The sequence below is a fragment of the Ictalurus punctatus genome, chromosome 3 (genome assembly GCF_001660625.3).
Source record: "Ictalurus punctatus breed USDA103 chromosome 3, Coco_2.0, whole genome shotgun sequence".
Lineage (NCBI taxonomy): Eukaryota > Metazoa > Chordata > Actinopteri > Siluriformes > Ictaluridae > Ictalurus > Ictalurus punctatus.
In genome coordinates, this window is record NC_030418.2 from 20,246,577 (window position 1) to 20,262,802 (window position 16,226).

The following is a 16,226-nucleotide window of genomic DNA, read 5'->3' on the forward strand; positions in this document are numbered from 1 at the left end:
TGGTTAAAAGGTCTTACCCAGTAACACACTATGCCAAAATTAGAAGAAATTCCAGAAATGATGAGGAAGAAGGTGATCAGACTGGGAAGGGTTACAAAGCTATTTCAAAGGCTCTGGGACTCCAAAGGACCACAGTGAGAGTCATTATCTCCAAATGGAAAAACTCAGCACAGTAGTGAACCTTCCCAGAAGTGGCCAACCTTCCAAAATTCCTCCAAGACTACAGCGACTTGTCCAGCAATTCACAAATAGCCAAGGACAACATCAAAGGACCTACAGGACTCTCTTGCATCAATAAAGGTTATAGAGCATGACTCCACTATCGGAAAGACACTGGGCAAAAATGGCATCCCTGGAGGAGTGGCGAGATGAAAACCACTGCTAACCCAGAAGAATGTTAAGGCTCATCTGAATCTTGCAAAACACATGGAGGGAGGGAGAATGTTCTGTAGACTGACGAGTCAGAACTGGATGATACATGATGAACTGGAAGACAGGGTCTCGTAACATCTGGTGTAAACCAAACACAGAATTCCACAAAAAGAACATCATACCTACAGTCAAGCATGGTGGTGGAAGTGTGATGGTGTGGGGTTGCTTTACTGCTTCAGGACCTGGGCAACTTGCAATAATTGAGGGAAATAATTGAACTCTGCTCTCTACCAGAATTTGTGAAAGGAGAATGTCTGGTCTTCAGTCCATAAGTTGAAACTCGAGCGCAACTGAATTATGCAGCAAGACAATGATCCAAAGCATAGGAGTAAATCCTAGTCCTAGAAGTAAGTGAAAGACTGAACTGCAGTTATCAGAAGAGTTTGGTTGCAGTTATTGCTGCTAAAGGTGGCACAACCAGATTTTAAATTTAAGGGGACATTTAGTTTTTCACACTGTTTATAGGTGATGGATAACTTTTTTGGCTCCAATAAATCAATCAATCAATAAATAAATAATAACTGTATTGTGTGTGTACTCAGGTTGCCTTTATTTTATGTTGTATTTCATTTGAAGATCTAAAACTATGTAGTATGAGATATACACAGCACTGTACTGGACAAAGATCGCATCGATTAACATGAATGTGTGACAATGCAGAATGATTTACAGCACCTTAATAACAGCATGGTCAGGGTCTCAGTCTTTTAAATTAGGCTACTAGTTTGTTTATATTTTGGGGAAACAGAACTAACTTCAGCTAAATTAAACAGAACTAAACTTAGTAAAATATTGCAGGAAGGTACAAAAACACCTCCCGCACACATCTCTCGATGACACCAATTATTCTAAGTCCAGTTATGAACGCAAGTGATATAGCTGAAGTTGAGGAACTCTCAGAGCCAGAATTCACAGTGCTGACATTTCTACCTCTGTTTTTTTGCCCCAGTAGGTTACTCCCCCGTCAAGTTTAAATCTGAATACAGATGCGGGTATTTGGAATGCTAAACAGTCAGACATAGGTACTGTGTTACACCATCTAGCAAACACGATGTTTGTTTAGGGTATGAGCGAAAAAGAAAAGTCCTGGACAGACTATTTCTTATATTGGGGATCACAAATGTAAATTTTCTACAATATTTAAAAGACATTTATAAAGCAGTATATAATAAAGGTCAAATTAAAAACACCACTATAAAATGCATGCTTGGTTTTGGAAACAGCTGGCAAATAATTCTCAGGAAGCAGTTTTTAAGCCTCATGGTAGCAAAGCAGGTGCTGGATGGTTTCCTTTGACCTCCATTAGCTCTGGTCCTAATGAGGCTAGTGCAGATGAGGCAGAGCACTTCACTAACCACCTCCTTCACCCAGCAGCCCTTAGAGCCTGTTAACAGAACAGCCGCACACACACATGCCTGCCAGCACTTTCATCCAACTGTCTGTGTATCAAGCATCGTCTTTTTAATAATGAAAGAGAGTGTGTAAATACAGTAACTACAGTATCCTACCCTAAAGTGCATGTGTATGGGACTTACCTGGGTACAAACTTTGGGAGCACTCAGGGCTAATGTTACCATCTTTGGCAATATAACATTAAACAGATACTGTGCCTCGGTGTGTTCCAGGCCCTGTGGATGACAAAGTAAGGGTTTACAAGCTGTATTAACTGTACTGGTTACAAGAGCCTAAGAGTAATTGCTCAACTTTGAGTGAATTTAAACCATAAAACTGAAGGAACTAATGGACAAATACGAAATCTAAATGTTTTTACAGACACTGACAGTATGTGTGGAAGAGTACACAAACATACATCACTGCACTCTTATGAAAGGGCAAGTGTCTTCTTCAAAGTCTCACCCTGAAAGACTAACCTGACTGACTTAACAGAGTAGATAAAATCATATAGAGTATTTAATTTTATTTATATCACACACACACACACACACACACACATATATATATATACACACACACACACACACACACACACACACACACACACATACATACATACAGTGCATCCGGAAAGTATTCATAGCGCTTCACTTTTTCCACATTTTGTTATGTTAAAGCCTTATTCCAAAATGGATTAAATTAATTATTTTCCTCAAAATTCGACAGACAATACCCCATAATGACAACGTGAAAGAAGTTTGTTTGAAATCTTTGCAAATTTATTAAAAATAAAAAACAAAAAAAAAAAGCACATGTACATAAGTATTCACAACCTTTGCCATGACACTCAAAATTGAGCTCAGGTGCATCCTGTTTCTACTGATCATCCTTGAGATGTTTCTACAACCTAACTGGAGTCGACCTGTGGTTATTCAGTTGATTGGACATGATTTGGAAAGGCACACACCTGTCTATATAAGGTCCCACAGTTAACAATGCATGTCAGAGCACAAACCAAGCTATGAAGTCCAAGGAATTGTCCGTAGACCTCCGAGACAGGATTGTATCAAGGCACAGATCTGGGGAAAGGTACAGAAACATTTCTGCAGCATTAAAGGTCCCAATGAGCACAGTGACCTCCATCATCCATAAATGGAAGAAGTTTGGAACCAGCAGGACTCTACCTAGAGCTGGCCGCCCGGCCAAACTGAGCGATCAGGGGAGAGGAGAACCTTCCAGAAGAACAACCATCTCTGCAGCACTCCACCAATCAGGTCTGTATGCTAGAGTGGCCAGACGGAAGCCACTCCTCAGTAAGAGGCACGAAAGCCCAGCTGGAGTTTGCCAAAAGGCACCTGAAGGACTCTCAGACCATGAGAAACAAAATTCTCTGGTCTGATGGCCTGAAGCAAGCGTCATGCCTGGAGGCACCGGTCATCGCCTGGCCAATACCATCCCTACAATGAAGCATCGTGGCGGAAGCATCATGTTGTGGGGATGTTTTTCAGTAGCAGGAACTGGGAGACTAGTCAGGATTGAGGGAAAGATGAATGCAGCAATGTACAGAGACATCCTTGATGAAAATCTGCTCCAGACCGCTCTGGACCTCAGACTGGGGCGAAGGTTCATCTTCCAACAGGACAACGACCCTAAGCACACAGCCAAGATAACAAAGGAGTGGCTACAGGACAACTCTGTGAATGTCCTTGAGTGGCCCAGCCAGAGCCCAGACTTGAACCTGATTGAACATCTCTGGAGAGATCTGAAAATGGCTGTGCACCAACGCTCCCAATCAAACCTAATGGAGCTTGAGAGGTCCTGCAAAGAAAAATGTGAGAAACTGCCCAAAAATAGGTGTGCTAAGCTTGTAGCATCATACTCAAAAAGACTTGAGGCTGTAATTGGTGCCAAAGGTGCTTCACCAAAGTATTGAGCAAAGGCTGTGAATACTTATGTTCATGTGCTTTTTTTGTTTTTTATTTTTAATAAATTTGTAAAGATTTCAAACAAACTTCTTTCACATTGTCATTATGGGGTATTGTTTGAGAATTCTGAGGAAAATAATCAATTTAATCCATTTTGGAATAAGACTAACATATATACACATATACACACACACACACACACACAGCAATATATATAATATATGTGTGTGTCTAATAACCTTCAATTCACTGGTGAGCTATTCAGGGCATATTCCTGCCAGCATAGCCTCTAGTCCAATTGTGAGCCTGAATGGATGCTGAACTACTACGTAAATCACTATAACTTACTATGCAATGCTGAAATGAAAAGAAATGTATCCGTCACATACGTTTCATTACTTATATACTGGCTAAAGTATAAATCACTCTTACACTATGCTGTAAATGGATTAAAAACAAACAGAAAGCCAGCATAGTATAAAACATTATTGGTAAATGCTATGCATGCTATTATAACCAAGTTGTAATCACAAGCTCTGTCCTGGCATTAAAATAAATAAATAAATAAAAAAGTTAACCTGATATTGCATTTTTGTGAATTTAAAAGCTCTCTCAAATAAAAGCAACCTCTTAGGGGAAAAAAAAAGACTGAAGAACAATATCAGAGTCCTTTCATATCTGTGGAGACTGTAGCAAATAAAGATCTCATGAACAGAGGTTACAGAAACGTTACGGTTCAATATCAAACAGACCCCCAATGGGGAATGACATCACTGGAGTGGAAATAAGAAGAGTGGGCTTTGGAAAGCTCTCAGTTCACTTTTGCCACAACTAAAATAAAGTCAACCACCCACCCACACACACACACACACACACACACACACACACACACACACAGAGAGAGAGAGAGTGAGAGAAACAAATAGCACTCATTTGCTATAACCACTCCCGGTTTGAGGGATGTCGAGCAGCACTAGCTGGCTCAGCAGTCATATGTGATTTCTGCAAAAATGAAAACGATGCTGTTTTTTCCTCAATGATTTACAGAGCACTTATTTACAAACATATCGACTGCGATGGTCACTGTGATCAGTTAACAGCCTCGTTTCATCAAGGTTACTGGGCATGCTTGGCTGATTAAATGGGACTCCTGGAACAGACGGGAATGGCTAACAGGCTAAAGGGAACTTCTGGACAAGAATCACTGACTGACATTTTTGCCAAGAAGCATTTATATGGCTGCAAAGAAGGCCTGACTAAACACTGTCATAAGTAATGACCCAGCTGACATCATAAAATGCTCCTCTGGGCATAATGAATTTGGTTGGCTGACAGGGCGAACGCAACGCTGCTGAAGTAGCAAGAGTTAGAGCTTTCTAAATCAAAGCATCCTCATTTCTACATTCTGCCCATGCAGCTTAGAGAACTGGCAAGACTAACACGCTTCTCATCTCTACCCCCTTCACACTACACCACTGAGAAATGTAGCTGAGGTCGAAGGGAAGCCACATCTTAATAGGTGTTCCTGTGGCATGGGTGGTTTCAGAAAGAGTCTGACAGTCAAATTACCATTTACTTAACTCGTTTCTCTAAAGCATGGCGCAGTGAAATTCAGATAAGAAATCCCAGTAAGAAAGAAAATAGTGTGAAAAGTATTCATATAAATGCTTTATGTTAGGCTTTCGTCAGAGCAGGCAATGCTGACATTTATCAGAAACCACCTCAGTGACACTTCCATTTCAGCCACGCTTTCACAACAATTTTGCAAGACAGGTCCTCATTTGTATTTTTGCTTCTTTCCATTGCCATTACACGTGGGTTGTCAATCAAAGACCCTTCCCACAGTCCTTGTATTTGAGACATGTTGAATTGCTCTAAATTTAATCAAGGACTTTAAGCTTCAGAGTAAGGTGTAGGGTGTGGCATTTGCATTTGTAAAAAGGATCCCTATTTAAGCGTTTCAACATACACTAAAATGGATCTCTGTTTCACTGAAACAATATCAAAACAGTCTAAAAATACAAAAAAACAAAACAAAACAAAACAAAAACCTATTATTTGGGGAACAATCAGGTTTTCTTTCACAAAAGCATTAGAACAAGTTCCAGCTTTCTAATCTGAGATGCTAGTGCCCTCTGTTGATTAAATGAAGATGAAGCTAAATCTGAGAACTTTGTTGTTGACAGAAAACCAATGATATACAAGCAGAATTACAGGAAAGATGACGTGAGGCATTTAGTGGTTTCAGAAAAAGAGAAAGGAAAGACAGAAAGCACATACACTGCCCTGGCTGTGAAAGCCACAATCAGAGACTTCTGAACTAGTCCATTTAGGAAAGCAGTGAAAACAGTCCAAGCAATGAATGTTAGGTGCAACAGACAGAAACATCATTCAAGAATATAAATGGTTTGGCTACACTTTAGTGTAACCGGTTATTTACACTCCACAATGACAAATAGTAAGCAAAGACATAATACAGGAAATGGAAAGAATAACTCATTTGGTGCAGTGGATTTCCTCTGGGTTTTTCAGTTTCCTCCTACTTCCCAAAAACATGCTAATAAGTGGACTGGATATACTAAAATTACCCATAGACATGAATGAGTGTGTCAATGTGCATGTGTATGATTTCCTGCAACGGACTGGCGTCCCATCCAAAGTGTATTCCCATGTCATGCTCAGCGTTCCTGGGATAGGCTCAGAATCTGTTGTGACCCAAATCGTATTAAACTCCTTGGTAAACTGAACTTAAAAAGACATACTTCATTAGAATAAACTCCACTTTGCTAAAGGTTTTGATTAGGCTCCTTGTAGATTTAATGGCCCACTTTAATTAATGTGCCATAAAATAACATAGCCAGCTATTGAGCTACGCAATGATGGCAGTTGCCGGTAAAATTATTAAAGCAGGAAGGAGAAATGCCAAACTCTTGGCAGACACCCACGACTTGATTAATGAAAATAACTGGCTGGCAAAAGAAATGGCTTTTGACTATTAGTCTAAGTTGTGGCATAATTCACCACCTTCCACTTACACTACAGGGGAGAATAATTCACATCACAAAAAATGTTGTTTAAGCTGACTGCATCCTAATGCTGAATTTTGAGAATTAATTCAAAGCATAATCAGTTTTTGCTTTGAGAAACCAATTCATTTAGGGCTGTCCTAAAACAGTCTGGGTACTTTCAATTAAATTCAATAAAATTTTATTTTGTACAGTACTTTTTATATATGATTTAAATACTTATATATACTTATGCTTAAAAATAATTTATCAATAGGAGGACAGAAACTCAGAAGGAGATTACGATTTAAAATTAATCAGCTATGGTTAATTGTCTAAAAGTTCAGGTCTATCTGTGCATGTTTAGCTTCAGTATTAATCCTTATTTATTAAGGTGCCATTATCAAAGTGAGCCTAAAATCCATCTGTTGAATGTGTTTACTGACAGTAAGCAGGTAAACAGGGAGCCTCTCTCCTGCCAGCTGTTGCTCGTCACACTGAATGCCCACCTCTGTGTTAATTGGTTGGTGCTTGATGCCACTGGGCCTCCAGGGAGCAGGCTCCAGAAGGGCCAGACACAGACTGCTGAGTGTGCAGCCACTCTCAGGCTAAACTGCGCCGTCACTATGACTGAACAAAGCAATGGCCTTTAACTGTGGCACTAAATTAACGGCATACAGAAAGTTCATCAGAGGCACTCTTTAGGAGCACATTACATAAACTTCTTCATCTGTCTGCTCCACGAATCTGTTAGCTCCATAGACGATGAAACTCACACTTCACTGTATTCTTTGTGACAGCACCAATTAAGCATTATTTTTGTTTTTCTTTCTGTAAGTCATTTTCAGGTTACGGTACTGCATTATCTGTATACTTGAATTATACTTCATCTCGCTAAGTATAAGTGCCCATATTTTTAGCTCACGTATCTGCTAAATGTAGGGAGTACTGCGAAAATAAAAGTGATCCTGATTCATTTTCCAGTAGCGCTATTAAATGAAAATGATGAAAATAATCTGAATAAATTAAAATTTCAGTCATGAACAATACTACAAATATACAATTACAGAGATACGAGGTCACTGTATAAGTATTTTGTGGCTGACTATACATATACAGTTGCAATCAAAATTATGCAACCCCCATTGCAAATGAGGTTTATTGTCCAAATTTACAGACTTTCAGATGTTTGCAATGAACAAATCAAACAAAAGCAATTGAAATAGTTCAACACAACGAATGCTTCAAGTGGTTTCCCCAAATTCAACTGAAAATGCAAATTATAATGATTTCTCCAGTCTCAAAATTATTTAACCCCCTGAATAGAATCCCTCACAACAGCACAAATATGCAAAACAGGTGTTCTCTCAAGCACACCTGATATAACTAATCAAGGGCTTCATTAGTTGCACCAGGTGTGCTTGAACTGGAACACATGAAATACCTGAACTGCCTAGGAGAGAAAGTGCATGAAATACCTGGACAGGACAGAAAAAACGGCTGCAACCGGATTTCTGAGAAGGTAAGTTGTGAAAAATCCGCAAGTGCCTGCAAAAGACCTGCAGCAAGACTTGGTGGCAACTGGCACTGAGGTTTCAGTGAGCAGAGTAAGGCGCGTAGTAAACGCAGAAAGTGTCCACGCTAGATCTACAAGACGTTCTGTGGAGCGATGAAACAAAACTGTAACTTTCCAGCACGATGGATCAGTGGTATGTCTGGAGGAAGCAGAATGAAGAAAGAACACCATGTCCACAGTCAAGCATAGTGGTGGCTCGGTGATGCTCTGGGGCTGCTTTGCATCCTCTGGCACTGGAAACCTGAAGTATCAGGAAATCCTAGAAGAAAACTTCATGCCACCTGTGAGGAAGCTGAAGCTTGGGCGTCATTGGATCTTCCAACAGGACAATGATCCCAAGCATACCTCAAATACCACCAAGGCTTTGTTGCAGAAGTCGTCCTGGAAAATTGTACAGGGCCATCACAGTCACCTGACTTGAACCCTATCGAAAATCTCTGGTTGGATTTGAAGAAGATGGTTACAGCACACAAACCCAAGAATATTACTGAACTGCAGGCCATTGCTCATGAGGAATGGGCTAAGATTCCTCAGAAACGCTGCCAGAAGCTGGTGTCTGGCTGTGCATCTCGTTTTCAGCAGGTCATAACAGTTAAGGGGTGCTCTAATAAGTACTAAAGATGCTTGCCATGAAGGGGTTGAATAATTTTGAAACTGGAGAAATCATTATTTATATTTTCAGTTGAATTTGGGGAAACCACTTGAAGCATTCATTGTGTTGAACTATTTCAATTGCTTTTGTTTGATTTGTTCACTGCAAACAGCTGAAAGGCTGTAAATTTTGATTTATAAACCTGATTTGCAATGGGAGTTGAATAATTTTGATTACAGCTGTATACATATATACTGTATATATATCATGGTCTGTCTGGATACTAAATTCTGAATGGCTGGAAGGTTCAAACTATTACATGCACAAGTAGTTCCAGTCAGCTTAATCACCGTTCTAAATTAATGCACTACCTCTAAACAACTGTAACCATAGTAACATACAGTTACAGATGCATACAGTAGTTAAACTCACCGTTTCATTATTTGTATAGACACACACACACATTCTCTCTCTCTCTCTCTCTCTCTCTAATAACCATATATTATAATTCATTCAGATAAATGTAATGTTATCACACTACTTTACCTCTGTGTTTGATTTAGAGTGGACAGAATTCTGGCTCTAACAACCTGTTAAATAATTAACTAACAAAAATGAAACATTATTTTTATCCTTTCAGTCAGCTTTAACTAGTCAATGCGGCCAAGTGACCATGGTATAAGCACTTCACATCAGGTGGTTCTTTGCCTCCATGTCGCGCATTAAAATCCTGTAATGCACACCTAGCTATGGATTATCCCTTACACATCCATCAATAAATCTTAGTAGACTTTCTGGAAGAGAACAGCAGCTTTGAACTGAAAAATGTATATTTTTTTGCTACATGACAAAGCAATCCTGCAGCCAGGACGTTTAGTGCACTTACACAGATAAATCACCAAGAAGCAGGCTGTAACTTACATCAGTGCAGAGAAAATTCAGAGCTGTGAAGTCCCATCTCTTTGCGTGTGCTGTGTTGTACGTCAATATTGCTTCCTGTAAGTGATAAAGATTATTTTAACAAAGGTAGTTTTTAATGCTAAAACAATAAACATTCACAGACACTGAACAATAAAAATGGAAATGAACAGATGCAATAAAAAGACAGCGGAAAAGAGAAGCAACCATAAAATCTAACTTCAACTTAAAATCCCCACAACCAAACATGCTGTAACAATGTCGCCATCTTCTGGTGATCAAAAAAGTACTTCGAAAGGAGGCAATGGTGACTCAATTGATAGTCTTCTCTGCATCTGGAATGTCTGATACCATGTGCATGTTTTCTTCACTGCTATTATACAAATAATTATTCAATAATTAAATAACAAACTGCACATTTCTCTCTTACCCTTTCTTCCTTAATGCTTTACTGCATGACATCCACAAACATCCACTAACGAAGGCACAACCAGCGTGATGCTGGCAAACATAGTCCCCTATATATGGAGACTTTTGGGACACCCTGAAGAACTGCATGCATGCAATATTGCATCTAAACAGTTTTCAAACGGATTGCATTTCACTGTTAAGTGCTTTAAATCTATCATTAATACACAGGATTGATGGGTATTGTTATGAAGCTGTGTATCATATGAGCTCAGGGAAAGAAAAAAAAAAAAAAAGAAAAAAAAAATATATATATATATATATATACTCCAACTCAGAACTCAAACTGGTATTGTGTATAAATGTCCATTGGTAATGTTACTATAAAAAACATTCACAAGAACTACATAAATTTACATCCTTAAAACCTACCCGAATATCCAGTGAACTTTTGCATTCGGTTTCCAAGGCTGAAATAATGAGCTCCCACCGACTCTGCACTCCATCCTGAAACAACACAGAAACTGAGGTCAGCACTCATGTCCACCTTAAATCAGCTGTCTCTCTCATAGATGTGCTGTTAATAATCTAATCTAGACTTATACACTACTTCTTTGGAGTTGTGCTCAGCGTGAAGGTAAAACTTACCTCATTCTCCATAGGAAAAAGGTTCTTTTCTGAGCAGGGCATCTTTACAGTCATATCATCCCAGGCATCTCGGAACTTGTTGGGGTATGGAACAGGGACCTCGCCTTCTTTGAGCAGGTCAGTCTGTAAAACAATGAAAGATAAACGTAGAATTCAGTGTCCTAGTTTATTCTGGACTGTAAACCGATGATGATGCGCAACATCTATATGAATTATTAAAGATGCACAGGGTGTAAGCGTTTGAAATTTTTTGGTACGAAAGTGTTACTGCAAGTATACTATGTAATTCAACAAGAATTCAAGAACGTGTTCCAAGCAAAAGTGCGCCTAAATATTAAGGACACCAATGATGATGTAATGGTGAACAATGGTTCGTGATTTGGGACACAGCCCAGTGTTCATGATTCTGGCGATAGGACTAGCCTGCCTAAGTGAGTTCTATCTGTATTTACAAATACGGGTCAATTTTGAAAGGGAGTTTAAAAAAAAGAGAGTAGTACGGAATTGGATAAACTAATAGAGCTGATAATTGACTCCTACACAAAGAATAATCCCAGAATAACCTCTTCTCTTCTCTCTATCGGGCCATAATAGAGAATAGAAAAAGTACCTCTAGCTATATTAAGAAGAAATGGGAAAGAGAATCAGGCGAAGAAATTCCAAATGAAGAATGGTACTTTGCTTGCAAGACATAATATACAATTACCAGTTCACGGGGATGCAGGGAGTTTACATTTTCATTACACCCAAAATTAAAAGCAAACAAGTAACACCACAACTATGCTAGAGGAGGTGTGGGCATGTTGATGTTGCCCATCTTCGTGGATTCAGGTTTTGCCCAAAATATTACCTTTCTGGGACATGGTTTTGTTAGACATGAAAATGATTTTAGGATATGAAATACCGAGAGATTTCTCAACATTGTATCTTGGAACTAACACACTAACACACTGTGTGTTGAGAAGAGATGTATATATCTTGCTAATATATTAAGTGTAGCATGTAAGAAGAGTATTACCAGACATTGGTATAAGCAGGACATCCCTTACTTGGAGAATGAGTAGAAATTGTTAAGAAATATTCAATATGGAAGAACTGACTTATATTATGAGACTTTCTAACATACTGGGAGAAATGGATGGAGGACTGTAATTTAAACAACAATCAATGAATGTGTATATGTGAACCTATACTTGCCTTAAAACAAAATGTATACCCCCTTGTTCTATTGTTTGAAAAATGAACTAAGCTCCTTTTGCGTTCAGACAAGTTTCAGTTATTCTAAGAAAGTAGTTATACACGTTTTGAACAGATCCTACTGGGAAGCCTGCAGCACAGATAAAAGCTAGGCATGTGCATGTGGCTGAAGGTTCCTCTTTCTAAACTGCAGTCATTTTGTAGCGAGCTCATCCATCATAGTCACTAACACATTAGCAACCATTTTGATAACACACACATAACCTTGTGTTTGTCTGAACCTGTAGGAGAAACATGCAAATATGAAAGCAGATTTAAAACAAGGAAGTGCAGAAGTCAAAGTCATTGCTTCAGCTCACACACTTACATTCTGTAGTGTGCGAGTATAAAGCGTGTCGTGTATGATCAGACCCAAACTGACAAGAGTGCCCAAGGGCTCAGGCAAAAGCCAGCACAGTAGTGATTATTAATGAGTGGCATGGACAAAAAAAAAAAAAAAGATTATGCTGTACTTTAAAATGCGCAGTATCCTTGTACATCACACTATAATGTGATGTCTCTCCAGTTTTACATAGAGCATATTTATTGACCGAGGACAAACATTTTTACAGAACCAAAGAGCTAATAGATACATGCATTTAAACAAACATTAAAAGTCAAACGAACTGCTTCGTCATGAGTGCCTATAAAAATATACACCTCCTCCATACATGCTGAACAATGAAACAATTCTGACATCTATTAAAACGTATGTATTTTTTTTCCATCTCAAACGATATTTTAATATTTTTAATAAAACAAAAAAAAAACCAAGCGAGAAATCAAACATGCTCCATGTTTCTTATTTCTGAAATGATAAAAGGTAGAACCTTTGCTAACAAATGCAGTCATTTCCGTTTCATTGCCACCATTAAGATCATGGACTATGGTCATTAGGACATTTTGAAAATATTTCTTCATCACCACATCAATTTCAACGCTCATTGCTTTGGATGGAAGAGAAGACAAGAAAAATAAATAAATAAAAAATCCAGCAATAATTCAAAAATCTAATTAGGTAGAGATTTTAAGACTGCAATAGAAATGCACATTCTTTATTTACTTTTTCATGTTGTTCGGTCTTCCAATGTGTCACATCTCATTTTGTGTGGATTATGTACAAGAAGTAGTTTTCTCATGTCAAAGAAAGCGTTACAAAATCTATACCTATCCAAAAAAATAAAAAATTGCAACCAGATGAAGTGTTATTATAACACCTACACCCCTGGGCAAAAAAATGGGACAAAAATGGCAAAATATTAAGCTTTTAATGGTCAACAAATCACTCGTCAGAAAATTGGCAAGAATTAAACAAACAGATAAAGTAAATTAGTATGGGGTAGCTTTTCCCTATGATTTCTTTAAATGTTTAAGCCTTTTAGGCAAATCTGCAGACAGTTTTTCCAAGCTAATTCAAGCTAAAACCTGTTTAGGTGAACACAATTTTAATTAATTTAAAAAAATAAAAATTAAATACATTTAAAAATTCAATTAAATGTATTTGTTTTTATTCATTTAAATTGTGTACACCCAGATGTGTGTTAACTTGAATTTTATATAAAACATTTTAATAATTATTTTGATTTTACCTTTGCGTAAAAGACGACTATGTAAGTGAATTTCCCTGTTTTTAGCTTTTACCCCAAACAGTTCACTGCAGCAAAAGTAAAAGAGCAAATGGTGGCACAGGAGCTCTCAGGAGTGCATTTGTTTAATTTACATTTACATTAATGGCATTTGGCAGACGCCCTTTACATTGCTCTCATTTATACAACTGGGCAATTAAGGGTTAATTGGGGGCCTTGCACAAGAGCCCAACAGTGGTAGCTTGATAGTGCTGAAGCGTGAACTCCTGACCTTCTGATCAATAACGCAGAGCCTTTAACCACCGAGCCACCACTGCCAGAGCCACCACTGCCCAATTCTTGCTAATTTCCTGACCAATGATTTGTTGTTAAGATATTAAAAGCTTAATATTTTGCCATTTTGGGAATGGCCCATTTTTTTTGTGGGTTTTTTGCCCAGGTGTGTACTACTAGTATGGATGTAGAGAACTTACCCTGATGAGCACTTTGTGATTTTCTGTTGCCCTGAGTGGGGGTAGGGCCTGAGCACACATTGGCATCCTCCTCAGCTCCTCTATAGGAGTTCCCAACCACTTCCTGTCAACATGTGGCAAAGTCACCAGCACCGGGTCAGGAAGTAAAACATGACGTTAAATCAAATGATGATTATGTGTAAACTAAGAAAAGACTTTGTTGTGTCTGTATGTATACCTTGATTGTGACTGGCTGCCGCTGGAGTCTTCATTTGCCACAGACGAATTTCCACCAGAGACGGGAATGTCAGGATTTTCCGTCTCCATGGCTGTCACGTCAGGACCACAGACAGTTCCAGGTCCAGCTCTAGGGTCAATGACCTTAGTGGACTCCTCAGAAGATGAAGATTTAGCACAAGGTGCCTGAGGTGCCTCTGTGCAAGGATTCTGCCTTTCCCCTGAGCTGTTATATACCAAGGATTTGCAGGTTGGGCTCTCTGGGCTCAGCATCTCTACATCAGCACTTGTGTTCTGAGATAAACTGAGATCCAGCTTTGCCTTTTCCATACAAACACTTGCTACCCCGCTAAGATTAGCATCTGTCGAGTTAGACACAAGAGCAGTCTCTTCAACCTTGGGCTTCATCTCGATGACGGCATTATCATGGACAATGCTATTTGGAGAACTCGGTCCATACATCGCCTCTGTGTTGGAGCTTCCTGGAGTTTCCTGTGATTTTTGGTCACCTGGAGCATTTTGCCTTTGGGATACATCAAAACGCTTGTCATTTTCTTTCAACTGACAAGCATCTGTCTTGTTGCACTCAAATGATGCATGAGGATCACTTCTCGAGTTTTCGACCTTCACATCACCAGTGATATTGCTGTGGAAATAACAGGCATCAAATCTCACAGAAAAGGATGAAATGAATTCAAATCAATCGACTCGAGAAGCCCATATCGAGGTAAAATGGAGACGTTTACCTGTTTACTTCCATCCTGGTTTCATCCATATTTGGTGTTAGTACATTGGTGGACAAACTACCTAAAGTGCAAAGTTCAAATATACTGAATTCGGTCTAAACACATTGAAAAACACAACGTACTGCAAATGAGACCACAGTGAGACGCAGGAACAAGCAGACACAAGTTAAGAGACAAGCTAAACAGGTCAACCAGAAGACTTTATCCAACCTCGGTGTGTTCCAGTGAAACTCTCTGAGTGACAGTCAGCTTCCAGTCTCAGCCTTTTCTCATTCTGTAAAGCGCTCATTCTCTCATGGCCGACTAGTTATAGTTTGTCTATCGGTAACCTGATATTTTCTGCAGCAATTCATCAAACTGTTGCTAGTACAACTCCTAGTATTTTTTTTTTTTAGTAATTTTACAACTCGTGCTCAGTTAGCTCGCTAGATAACTTTTTAGCACCACACGTAAATTTAACTTAAACACTGAAGTAATAATGTTGTGCTAGTACACTGACAGCAATGCGAACCACGTTTGAAAAATCTCTTCAGCCCTCAGAGGTTCGCTCTACTGTAGCAGCGATAGCAGCCAAGCGTTTGCATATTAAGCTAAGCAGCTAGTTAGCTAAACTCGCTAAACTGCTAGCTCAGACAGAACCGAGCAGAAATCCTCATACAAGTTGTATTATATTGTGCACACGTCCCAAGTGCATTCTAATGAACGAAACACCAGCTGCATCCAAATAGTTTCCTATTATGTCTCGGACTGCAGCGAAAACAATCCAAAACGGCCTCTGCCGTATGCAGCACCGTTTTACTTTCAGTCTTTCAACACTCGTTTACGGCAGAGACCAGAGCAACCAATCAAAGCCGCAATTTCACACAGTGGGCGGGACTTGAAGGACACAACCGTAGCAGTGCGTTCTGCCGTATGTAGAGATGGTTGTGTCGTAAATAACTAAAATAAAACATGTCACCTGAAGCATTAAGTGATGGGAAGATATCCTAACCTTGCGGTTTTATTTCCTAAAATGTATATAAAAATCAGAAAGGCACTATAAACTATTATAGACAAATAGAGTGAACATT

At 39.0% G+C, this 16,226-nt stretch overlaps 1 protein-coding gene across 1 annotated transcript in view; it reads right to left on the bottom strand.

Moving 5' to 3' along the window:
- Positions 1 to 15,989, bottom strand: part of parga (poly (ADP-ribose) glycohydrolase a) — a 36,303-nt gene extending 20,314 nt beyond the window's left edge. The window contains exons 1-8 of the mRNA XM_017464009.3: positions 15,367 to 15,989; positions 15,157 to 15,217; positions 14,412 to 15,056; positions 14,195 to 14,297; positions 10,900 to 11,022; positions 10,684 to 10,758; positions 9,847 to 9,921; positions 1,968 to 2,060 (exon numbers count right to left, since the gene is read on the bottom strand). Of these exons, the coding sequence (XP_017319498.1) occupies positions 1,968 to 2,060; positions 9,847 to 9,921; positions 10,684 to 10,758; positions 10,900 to 11,022; positions 14,195 to 14,297; positions 14,412 to 15,056; positions 15,157 to 15,217; positions 15,367 to 15,445 (1,254 nt within the window). The 5' untranslated portion in view covers positions 15,446 to 15,989. The remainder of the gene's footprint in view (positions 1 to 1,967; positions 2,061 to 9,846; positions 9,922 to 10,683; positions 10,759 to 10,899; positions 11,023 to 14,194; positions 14,298 to 14,411; positions 15,057 to 15,156; positions 15,218 to 15,366) is intronic.
- Positions 15,990 to 16,226: the final 237 nt, after the last annotated feature.